This window comes from Spermophilus citellus, assembly GCF_964194105.1.
Source record: "Spermophilus citellus genome assembly, chromosome: 1".
NCBI lineage: Eukaryota > Metazoa > Chordata > Mammalia > Rodentia > Sciuridae > Spermophilus > Spermophilus citellus.
The window spans coordinates 159102430-159114784 of NC_138182.1; the positions used below are offsets into that span (position 1 = coordinate 159102430).

General features: G+C 34.4%; 1 protein-coding gene across 4 annotated transcripts in view; it reads left to right on the forward strand.

Moving 5' to 3' along the window:
* The window catches only part of DDX46 (DEAD-box helicase 46), a 63759-nt gene that overhangs the window by 13939 nt on the left and 37465 nt on the right, over window positions 1-12355 (forward strand). For all 4 annotated transcript variants that reach the window (XM_081289476.1, XM_081289478.1, XM_081289475.1 and 1 more), the window contains 8 exons: window positions 427-578; window positions 1759-1872; window positions 2523-2688; window positions 3420-3540; window positions 4175-4350; window positions 5266-5387; window positions 8581-8659; window positions 10403-10485. In XM_081289476.1, the coding sequence (XP_081145602.1) occupies window positions 427-578; window positions 1759-1872; window positions 2523-2688; window positions 3420-3540; window positions 4175-4350; window positions 5266-5387; window positions 8581-8659; window positions 10403-10485 (1013 nt within the window). The remainder of the gene's footprint in view (window positions 1-426; window positions 579-1758; window positions 1873-2522; window positions 2689-3419; window positions 3541-4174; window positions 4351-5265; window positions 5388-8580; window positions 8660-10402; window positions 10486-12355) is intronic.

The window sequence follows — 12355 nt, forward strand, 5'->3', positions numbered from 1 at the left end:
TTTCATCATTGTTATTTAAAAGTAATACATGGTTGGGCTTGATGGTGCAGGCCTGTAATCCCAACTATTTGGGAGACTGTGTCAGAAGGACTGCAAGTTCAAGGGCAGCCTGGGCAAATTAGTGACATTCTATCTCAAAATATAAAGGGCTGAAGATATAGCTCAGTAGTAGAACACTTGCCCTAGGCTTAATCCTCAGTAACACATACACCCACCCCACCCCACTCCACCCTCTGCAAAAAAAAAAAAAAGTAATGTGTGATTTAAAAGTATAAAAACTTCTAAGTGTAAGTATTGAACTGTAGTGTGGCTGGAGTAATTGGAAATGGGTGTTAGCAGTGGGAGGAAAGGTTAGAAAGGTAAGGTGTGGTCTGTGTCGGGTATTTTAAAACACAACGTACAAAGAAATACATTCTGATATTTTAGATGATGAGGATGATCCTGCAGAAGCTGAAAAGGAAGGAAATGAAATGGAGGGTGAGGAATTAGATCCATTAGATGCGTACATGGAAGAAGTGAAAGAAGAAGTGAAAAAGTTTAATATGAGAAGTGTAAAAGGTGGAGGGGGAAATGAAAAGGTATGGAGTTTTTTCCTTCTTTTTAAAGATTTATATTCCCACTTGGATAATTCATCCTATTCTTGATTTGCATTTTAATTGAGTTAATATTTTTGTTTTTCTTCATCTCAGAGATAACAATACTTTTCCCAAGTACCAGAGAAACTGATGAATTTTTAATTTTTTTTTTTAAAGAGAGAGTGAGAGAGGAGAGAGAGAGAGAGAATTTTTAATATTTATTTTTTAGTTCTCGGCGGACACAACATCTTTGTTGGTATGTGGTGCTGAGGATCGAACCCGGGCCTCACGCATGCCAGGCGAGCGCGCTACCGCTTGAGCCACATCCCCAGCCCCTAAAAATTTTCAAAATGATGAATTTTAGCTGTAAATGTACTTTCAAAAGCTGTTCTATTACCACCATCTTTATTTAGTATCTTTGTTTACATATTACTATCTCAAGTCCTTTATAGCATTTATTACCTTTTCATATGTTATAATTTTTATTGTGCTTTCTATTTTTTCCACCTGCCTTCAAAATAAACTCCAAAGAGTGGTGACCTTGACCTGTCTATTGATTCATCCAAACTCCCAGAACAGTGCCTGGCTTGTCTAATGAGTAAAAAATATCATTTGATAGTATATTTAAAATATATCATCATATCATATAACATCATGGAAAAAACCATGTATATATAAATGGTTTTTTATTTTTTATTATATTTTACAATGTAATATAATTAAACTAGGCACATGCCTGTAATCCCAACAGCTTGGCAGGCTGAGGCAGGAGGATTGCAAATTTGTGACCAGTGTCAATCTGTAATCCTAGTTACTGGGGACACTGATTGAGAAGGATTGCAAATGTAAGGGCAGCCTGGCAACTTACTGATACCCTGTCTCAGAATAAAAAGTGAAAAGGGATGAAGGTGTAACTCGGTGATAGAGTGCCCCTGAGTTCCATCCCTAGTACTGGCAGGGAGGGGTGGGGGAATGTGTGTGTGTGTGTGTGTACACACATATAAAACATAATTATATTACATTTAAAATTTTATACAAATTAAAGGGAAAAAGCACACTACTATTTGTCATTTCATTAAGTTGTTAATAAATTAATTTGATTATAAATTATGACACCATTGTTCTTAGTGTATAACTTGTTTTTCCCTTTTGCAAAACAATTTATATTCCTTTTTTATTTTAGAAGTCTGGGCCAACAGTCACAAAAGTTGTCACTGTCGTGACAACCAAAAAGGCAGTTGTAGATTCTGATAAGAAGAAAGGTGAACTGATGGAAAATGACCAGGATGCCATGGAGGTGATTTTTTATTTTTAATTGATTTTGACTTTATTCGAGATAGTATCCTACAAGCATTTATTGCATAACATTGATTGAGACATATTATTCAGCTATGCAGACTATTATGAGGAACCCTTGCTATTCTTAGTAGTGTAGTAGAATTTATCTAAATGTGGTAGAACATTCCGAAGTCTTTCATTCCTTGCTGTGTGCATTTTTTCATCCCCCTCATCAGCTCACCTCAAGTTTACAATATGGAGAGAAGAAATGAAGTGACAGAATGAATTAAATTTCTTTGCATTAGTATAGTGAAAACAATAGCAAAACTTCATTAAGCCATTACTGAGAATTACTTTAATTTTGTATTGCAGTATAACTTTCTATAAAGGCAAAGAAAAAAGAAATTTTGTTATAAAACTTTGCAGGAGGTGTTATAAAAATTCTAACTGACAGGAATAGTTTGAAGTGATTTTTGAAATTAGGTGTTAAGTTCTGGTGTAGCATAAAAATCTCATGGGTTAAGCAGTCTGTTTAGAATAAAAGCAAAAAGAGCCCTAGAGTAGTTTCTAGGAGAGGAGACTTTTAAAATCTAGAACTGTTGCTTCGTATAAGGGGACAGTAATATTGAATTTTTTTACTTTTTTTTTTGTTGTTGTTGTAAACTAAAGTATTCTTCAGAGGAGGAAGAAGTTGATCTTCAGACAGCTCTTACAGGATATCAGACCAAACAGAGAAAACTTCTGGAACCAGTTGATCATGGAAAAATTGAATATGAGCCATTCAGAAAAAACTTTTACGTTGAAGTTCCAGAACTAGCAAAAATGTCTCAAGAGGGTAAAGTTCTTTTATTTGTTTATTGGTTATAGTGGGCTCAAAGGGGAATATACTTCACTCTGCCCAGGAGTAATGTGGACAAACCTGTGAGGTAGAGGGTTTTAGGGAAATATTTTTTAAATGAGCAAAATTAATTCAGCTTCTTGTTTTTAGTGTTTTAAAGTGAGATTGCCAATAAAATATGTTTGTTAGGCTTGGTGTGGTGGCACATACCTATAATCCCAGCAGCTCGGGAGGCTGCGACAGGAGGTTTGAGAGTTCAAAGCCAGCCTCAGAAAGGGTTAGGCACTAAGCAACTCAGTGAGATTCTGTTTCTAAATAAAATACAAAAATGGTCTGGGGATGTGGCTCAGTGATTGAGTGCCCCTGAGTTCAATCCCTGGTACAAAAAAAAAATCTATTAGTCCTTCTGGTATTTAGGAGATACATGGTGAATATGGATATTATTGGTTGAATAAAGGTAATTGGACAAGTCATGGTACAATAAGTGGCTGTATTACTCCTTTTTTTTAAGATAAAAAATGAAAGATTGTTGAAATGAGGGTATTTCTGGTCATCTTTAGTTGATTGCAACAGTAACTGCTTTAAGTGACTTTCAATGCTTCCTTCTATAACTCTTCCATAATTTTGTTTGTTAAATTTTGTTTGTTAAATTGAAAAAAAAAATGTCCTACCATGCCTAATTAAAATAGAAAGCATCAGGAATTTTTGATCTGGGCTTTGTTTTGCAGAGGTGAATGTATTTCGATTGGAAATGGAGGGTATCACAGTCAAAGGAAAAGGTTGCCCCAAACCAATTAAGTCTTGGGTCCAGTGTGGAATTTCCATGAAGATCTTAAATTCTCTCAAAAAGTAAGTGATTATCTACATTTTTCAGTATCTTACTACTCAAAATTGCCCTTTCTTTTTTTTTTTTTTTTTAAAGAGAGAGTGAGAGAGGAGAGAGAGAGAGAGAGAGAGAGAGAGAGAGAGAGAGAGAATTTTTTTTTAATATTTATTTTATTTTTTAATTCTCGGCGGACACAACATCTTTGTTGGTATGTGGTGCTGAGGATCGAACCCGGGCCGCACGCATGCCAGGCGAGCGCGCTACTGCTTGAGCCACATCCCCAGCCCCAAAATTGCCCTTTCAAACAAATATTTCTCTTGGTTACATTTTTCATCATCTCAAAAAGAAAGCCATATATTCCCATCACCTCTACATTCATTAATGTACTTTGCCTATATATGTTTAGTTATACTGGACATTTTATATAAACACTATCACTTAACATGTAGTCTTTCTGATTATTTTCACTTAGTATAATCACAGTGTTTTCAAGATTTGTTCATATTGTAGAATCTCTGAATACCACATTCCTTTTTATTTCCAAATAATAGTTTCTTGTATGAACATGCCACATTTTGGAAGAACTTATTTTTATGGGATTCTGGGGCATCAGAAGATCTCAGTTCTTACCTTCTCTTTCTATTCTTTGTTTTTAAGGCATGGGTATGAAAAGCCCACACCAATCCAAACGCAAGCAATTCCTGCTATAATGTCTGGACGAGATTTGATTGGCATTGCCAAAACAGGAAGTGGAAAGACCATTGCTTTTCTGTTGCCCATGTTTAGACACATTATGGATCAGAGGTCATTAGAAGAAGGAGAAGGGCCAATAGGTATAGTTCTTCTCATTAAATTAATTTTTGACATATCCTTGTTGTCAGTTAATCAGAAAGACCTGATATCCTATATTGTTCTTAATTATAACAATAAAGATGCCTTTATGTACAATTCCTTTATCATTTTGGCACTTTGGGGCTGATTTCCCCTTACCAGCAGGTGGAGTGAGAATCTTCAGAGCTCTGGAGTGACATCTCAGAAGTACAAAAACAGCCTCTCCTGGCACAGCTCAGTTTTTAAACTCTGACTCGGCAGGTAGACCCCTCATGCATATATCTGTTTAATTTATGTTGAGGTTTGTTCCTAGCCCAGTATCAGTGGATATATAAACTCAACAAGGAAGATAATATGGAAATGTATTTTCCTATTTTTTTTTTTATGGCTTTATAAGTCTGTAGTATCGGCATTTCATTCAGGGTTAGGTCTTCAGATTCATTTTGGCAGAGATATCTTCTGCAAATTTTAGTAGGGTTTTGGAAAATTGTTCAGCTCCTTTCTTGGAAATACAGGGTACTGTTTATTTCTTCTCTGTCTGAGCCAATCAGACCAAGGTTGTTTCCTGAAGCAGCGGTATGGCTTCTGCAACACAGTGAGTTACTTGATTTTCTTTGTTCTGTGATTTGCAGTTGAAAACTGTTTTCATTCTGTTCAACCAAGTATTTTCCTGAAGGTTGAGTGTGGTATTTTTAACTCTCATTTATTTTCCTATAGCATGTTCTTAAAAATCTGCCTACCCTTCACCACAATCTCTGCGTTACAAAGCTTTTGAAATAGAATTTTCAGAGTTGCATAATTTTTTTTTTCTAAATTAAGAAGAGATGACTTTTATTTCAGGGGTTAAACTTAACATTTTAAAACCTAGCTTCTTAAGAATCTTGGTGCTTAGGCTTTTGACATATTTATCTTTTCAGCTGTCATCATGACTCCAACTCGAGAACTGGCTTTACAAATTACTAAAGAATGTAAGAAGTTTTCGAAGACTTTGGGACTTAGAGTGGTCTGTGTTTATGGAGGAACAGGAATCAGTGAGCAGGTACTTACAACAGGAACATTCAGTTTTTCCATCATTTCTCAAATTGAATGGTTCAGTAAAGTAAGAGTGACTTTTACTTTAGTGTTTTGAATAGTGACTTTTCTATCGTAAGGAGGATTAGGTGTAAAATAGTTGTAAGAATGAATTATGTGGGCTGGAGTTGTGGCTCAGTGGTAGAGTGCTCACCTAGCATGCTTGAGACACTGAGTTTGATCTTCATCACCACATATATAAAATAAAGATACTGTGTTCAATTAAAACTAAAAAATGAATTAAAAAAAAGAATGAGTTATGTTATGCAGAATGAATATGTTCTGAAAGTCTAATATACAATATGGTGACTATAGTTAATCTTGTATTATGTCCTTAAAATTACAGAGTACAGAGTAGTTTCTTTCTTTTTCTTTCTTTTTTTTTTTTGGTACCAAGGATTGAACCCAGAGGCATTTAACCATTGAGTCCCAGCTCCAGCCCCTTTTGTTTTTTATTTTCAGACAGGGTATTGCTAAGTTGCTTCAGGCCTTGCTAAATTGCTGAGGCTGACCTTGAACTTCCAATCCTCCTGCCTCAGTCTCCCAGATTGCTGGGATTATAGATGTGCATCACCATGCCCTGCTCCCCAGACCTTTAATACATTATTGTATGTGTATTTCTACTGGGAACTGAATCCAGGGATCCTTTACCATCAAGCTATATCTCTAGTCCTTTTTATATTTATTCATTTGCTTTACTTATTTATGTACTTACTTACCCTGGGGATTAAACGCAGGAGTACTTTACCACTGGGCTAATCCCTAACTCTTTATTGTTTATTTTGAGATAGGGTCTTACTAAGTTGACAAGATTAGATTCAAACTTGTGATCTTCCTGCCTCCCCCACACGTTGCTGAGATTACTGGCAAGGTCCACCCAGCTCTAATACATAATATTTTTTGTTGATTATACCTCAGTAAACCTAGGAGAGTCACATGCAGTGGCACAAACCTATAATCTCAACTACTTGGGAGGCTGAGGCAGGAGGATTACAGTTCAGCTATTTAGTGAGACCCTGTCTCAAAATAAAAATAATATACTAGAGTGCCCCTGGATTTAATCCCTGGTACTGCATGTGACTGCAAGCTGACACACACCTCACACAAGCCCGGGTGGTAGGAGAATGATTATGTTAATGCTCTATTTTTAAAATTTGAGGGCTGGGGTTGTGGCTCAGAGGTAGAGCGCTCACCTAGCGCATGTGGGGCCCTGGGTTCGATCCTCAGCACCACATATAAATAAATAAAATAAAGGTATTGTGTCCAACTACAGCTAAAAAATAAATATTTTTTTTAAAAAAAGATAAATAAAAAAATATAAAATTTGGAGTAGTTTTATGTTAACATGATCTTCCTCTTCTCCTGCCTAAGGAAGTTAGAATATTTTCCATCTTTGTTTTTTGATAAACTCAGGGGCACTCGACCATTGAGGCCACGTCCCAGCCCTATTTTGTATTTTATCTAGAAACAGGGTCTCACTGAGTTGTTTAGATCCTTGCTTTTGTTGAGGCTTGCTTTGAACCCTCTATCTTCCTGCCTCAGCCTCCTGAGCTATTGGGATTATAGGCATGCACCAAAGTATTGAGAGCATTTAATAAGTTGACCAGTTAGATTAATAAGAACTGGAATTTGCCCTAGGACCTAGGTCTTCTGATTCCCAGATTGGCATTTATTGTCTTTAATGCTTGTTGACATCTTGAAAAATGGTGATGAATGGTATGCCATAATATCACAGTTTCATCTGCATTCTTAAATGATTTTAGAAAGAATTATTTAAACCATTTTGACTCTCTTTGGCTTGGCATTTATCTAAGTGTCTTCTAAAGAATTGTAGCGATAGATTTTTATTTATTTATTTATTTGTAGTTGTAGGTGGACAGTATGTCTTTGTTTTATTTTTTTGTGATGCTGAGGATTAAACCCAGTGCCTCACACATGTATGGCAAGTGCTTTGCCACTGAGCTACAGCCCAACCCCAGATATTTTGTTTAATTAGAATAAAAAATAATGGGTTCTATGATCAAATAAGTCCTGGAAGTGTTCGATTATACAAAGTTAAAACAGGTTTTTTTTTTCTTCAAGACTTCATAGACTGAACTAATATACATTGAGATACAGGATAATAAGATATAATTTAAGTGGCATTCTCTGAACTTACTTAAAGTAAAATTCTTTCTTAATACTAAAACCAGGGAATATTTGATTTCCTTATCCTAATGCTATTTTAAATACTTGAGCTTGCTTCTTTTTAAAAAAAATATTTTTTTGTGGTTATAGATGAATGTCTTTATTTTATTTGTTTATATTTAATGTGGTGTTAAGGATCAAACCCAGTGCCTCACATGTACTAGGCAAATGCTCTGCCACTGAGCTACAGCCCCAGCCCACACTTGGTTTATTTACTGAGTTCATCTTTGTCAATTTTTTGGATCACATTTTGTAGTAAGAAATGCATTTAGAAAACAAATTTTAAAAATAGAAATACATTTCTAAAATAAACTGGTACATGCATGCATATTACATTTATATAAATCAAACAGAAGTTTTATCATGTGCTGAGTATGGTGGTCCTTGCCTGTAATCCCAGTGACTGGGAAGCTGAAATAGGAGTATCACAGGTTTGAGGCCGGCCTCAACAATTTAGCAAGACCCTGACTCAAAGTAAAAAATTTTTAAAAAGGGGGTGGAAGTATAATTCAGTGGTAAAATTCCCTGAGCTCAATTCCCAGTACCTACTACCCCCAAATTGTGATGTTTAGGGCACTGGTATTTTTCATTCTATTTAATTACTTAAATGACTGGTTGTAACTTATGAAATTAATTTAATTGGTGGTAACCCTAAATTAGAAACATTGATATGTTTCTGTGTTTTACACACCTCTCTTCATCTTCCTTTCATGGTTTTGAGACAGTAGTAAATTAGAATTGGTAAAATTCTTTAGTTTCATTGGTTTCAAATTTATGGCAGCATGTGGTCATGCTACTCTTAAATATTCCATTAGTAGTGCTCCTGCATTCCAAAGAATTTAGTCGGAGATTTTAGAGTGTTTTAGTCGGATCTTGTTTTGCTTGGTAGAACCATGCAAGGACCAGATACTAGATTTTTTAATCTGTTTAAGCATTAGTGATGATCAACTAAAAAATTTCATCTTTTTAATTAGATTGCTGAGCTGAAAAGAGGTGCTGAAATTATTGTTTGCACACCTGGTCGAATGATTGACATGTTAGCGGCTAACAGTGGTAAGTCAGAGGTATTTTTTTCTTGTTCTGTTTTAGTTATGGATTTCATACATTTTTTTAAGCAAATACAAGAAACCAATAAAGGGTTTCTATGTTTCCTCTTAAAGCTGTAATATCTTAAAATTTGTATTGTAACAAGTTTATTATCATAAGTAGTAGTAGTTTTTTTGTGATTTAATTTAAAATTTCTTTTCAGAACCAACTATATCTGATCTCTTAGCATTTAGATTTTGAATCCATTTTTCACCTCGCTTTACTTTTAAAAGGATACATATATTATCTTATTTGTTATTATAAAATTTAGGCTTTTTTCTTTGCAGTATCTTACAATACTAGATAAATTAAGATATTGCAGCTTCAAGAAATTTTACCTTTTGTAAATATTGCATGTTTTTAGCTCATATTGCTTTGTTAAATTATTCCCTATCAAAACTGTTACTAAACTGTTGACATTATTTAACTTCTGTGGAGAAAGGCCCTTCAAGATTTATAGAACTGGGCTTCCGAGACTTAAACCATCAAAGGTAGGTAATTTAATGCTGTTCCCAACCTTGCAAAACTAATTGGGGCTGCAAATGTTAGTGTGGAATACTTAAATATTAGGAAGCACTTATTTTGGCTCATTTTTAATTTTTTGATGAAAATGCTTTCAAAGATTTCTTTGCAGTATTCAGTATATACATACAAGGGTAATAAAAACCGAGTAATGCATGTTTCTAATAGCATTCTGCTTGAATTTCTGTATGAACTTAATTCTAATTCTACATGAAGTTGGCAAAGTGACATTGAAATGGTTTGATAAGTCATTGTGCTTGTATAGCCTACGAAAAGTTTTGGGATGACTGCTGATTAAATAATCCCTTGTTTTTTCTCAATGCTGCATTGATTAAATCTCCTGAAATTCATCTTGATTAATTTACCTTTTTCCTTTATCTGTCCTTATTGGTTTATCTTTAATAACTATTTTATATGTGTTTTGCCAGGTGATTGACTCAACAGTTGATAGCAGTGCTTTTATTAATTCTTTGGAAAAGGATTCCTGTGTATTTAGCTTTCACTGGTTAAGAAGCCAGGAACATTTATTTAAATCAGTAGGAACTCATTTAAGTAAAATTGCAGTTGTAACTTTTTATAGAAAAATAGAAAAATGTATTTATATAATGCATTTTGTATTTAAAGATTTTGTGTAATATGTTAGTTACCTAATGATGTTGAATAGTTTCTCATTAATGGTTTGACCTGCCCATTTAAGGAGCTTCTAAATATAGGGAAAATAGATGATAAAGTAAGATAAAGAGAAATTTTCTACATCTGAAGTAGTTAGCACTGGAACTTGCTTTCCACACATACGCTGTAATCTCTAATATGTTTTTTTCTAGGTGATGCTGTCAAATAATGGCTGATGTGGCTCGATGCTTCATCTCAGTCTTAGTTTTATGATGTGTTTTGGAGAGGGCTGTTTTCTGAATTTTACAGGTTCTTCAGGCCCTATGATGGTATGCAAGAGACGAGTTTGACAAAATAAAGGGCCTCATATACCCATTGTCAGAAAGTATTTGTCACTAGATTAAGACATTGTAGACCAAAATTTCTTTTCACTGTTTAAAGATACCTAACCTACCCCTGTGGTTAAGTCAGGCATTTTAGTTCCCTTTACAGTTTTTTAAGTTCTTGGTAGTCATAAAATGACTTGTGACTGATTTTTAGTTTTTCTTTTTGTTTTTATTTTTCTTCTCATCTTAGGTCGGGTTACAAATCTTCGAAGAGTGACATACGTTGTTTTGGATGAAGCAGATAGAATGTTTGACATGGGTTTTGAACCACAGGTAATTGCTGAGTTTCTTAAATGTTTTGAAATGTAAATATGACTGTGTAACTGCCATAAGAATGAAATGTTTATGTGGTTTCTGAAATTCACACACATTTTTTTGCCTAGAAATATAGTATGTTAGGGACACATGGAATTAAAATAGATATTTATTTATGTTTCAGATTCCTTATAAAACTTGTTTAGGAGGTATTTATGCAGGCAACTCCTTAGAAGTCTAAAACCATCATAAATCAAACTAGAATTAGAAAATGGAACTGGTTTCTGAAATTCACACACATTTTTTTGCCTAGAAATATAGTATGTTAGGGACACATGGAATTAAAATAGATATTTATTTATGTTTCAGATTCCTTATAAAACTTGTTTAGGAGGTATTTATGCAGGCAACTCCTTAGAAGTCTAAAACCATCATAAATCAAACTAGAATTAGAAAATGGAACTGGAGACTGTCATGCTAAATGAAATAAGCCATTCCCAAAAATCCAAAGTTCAAATGTTCTCTCTGATATGTGGATGCTAACACACAATAAGGGGCAGGGGGGAAGTATAGAGGTTCATTGGATTAGACAAAGGGTAATGAAGGGAAGGGAACGGTGATAGGAAGAGGAAAGACAGTAGAAAGAATTGGACATGACTTTCCTATGTTCATGTGTGAATACACCACTAGTATAACATCTCATTCAACCACAAGAATGTGGTTTAATTAGAGTAAGTTATACTCTATGTGAGTATAATATGTAAAACTTTCTATAGTCACATATAACTAAAAAGAAAAAATAAACAGAATTAGAATACTAATCTTAAACTTTCATATTTTCTAGTTACATTTTCTTTTCAAATAAATTCTTTTAATTTCTGCTTTTAACTACCCTCATGATCTAGGTAGCATGTTGTTATTTACATTCTCCAAACATAAAAACTAAGGTTTAGCCAGTTGCAGTGGTGCATGCCTGTAATCCTATAATCCCAGTGGCTTGGGAGGCTGAGGTAGGAGGATTGAATTCAAAGCCAGCCTTAGCAATGGTTAGGTGCTTAGCAACTCAGTGAGACCCTGTCTCTATATAAAATGCAAAATAGGGCTGGGGATGTGGCTCAGTGGTCAAGCATCCCTGAGTTCAATCCCTGGTACCCAAAAATAAATAAATAAGATTCAAAGCATTTGACCAGCTCTGGTTTTTATATTTCTCTTACATGCAGCTTGGTCTAGTATAAGATTTCACTGATAGAAATTTATAAAGACTTTTTTTTTTTTTTTTTTTTTTTTTGGTGGTGCTAGATATTAAATCCAAGGCCTTGTACATGGTAGTCAAATACTCTACCACTGTGCTATACTCCCAGCCTTGGAATCACATTTTGAAAGGTAGTAGAAATTTTTCTTAAAAAGAATAGCAATGTGTCAATGTGCTCTAATAAAAAATTTGTAATCTCAGACTGCAGTAACAGAAATGTCACCATTATGTTGTTTGCAGGTACTGTGCACTAAAAAGAGCATACTGTATTTTTCACCTACCAACTTATTCCTTTTCAATGGTTGAAAAATATATTAAAGTTATCTTAAATGTAAACATTTTATTTTCCACAAATTTTCTTAAATTCTTAGCAAAAGCAAACATGCCATTTAGGATCTCCTCTTAAATCTACTTACATTCTTTTCTGTAAAACATGCCACACCCTTAAAGCCAATAGATGAACTGGAAAACTTGTGGGGTTTTTTTATTTTTGTTTTTGTTTTTTTCTGTTGTATTATACTAGAGAGAGAACTGAGGGGCACTTTACCACTGAAATATACCCCCAGCCCTTTTTATTTTTTATTTTGAGACACTGTTGTAAAATTGCTAAGGCTAACCTTGAATTTGCAGTCTTCC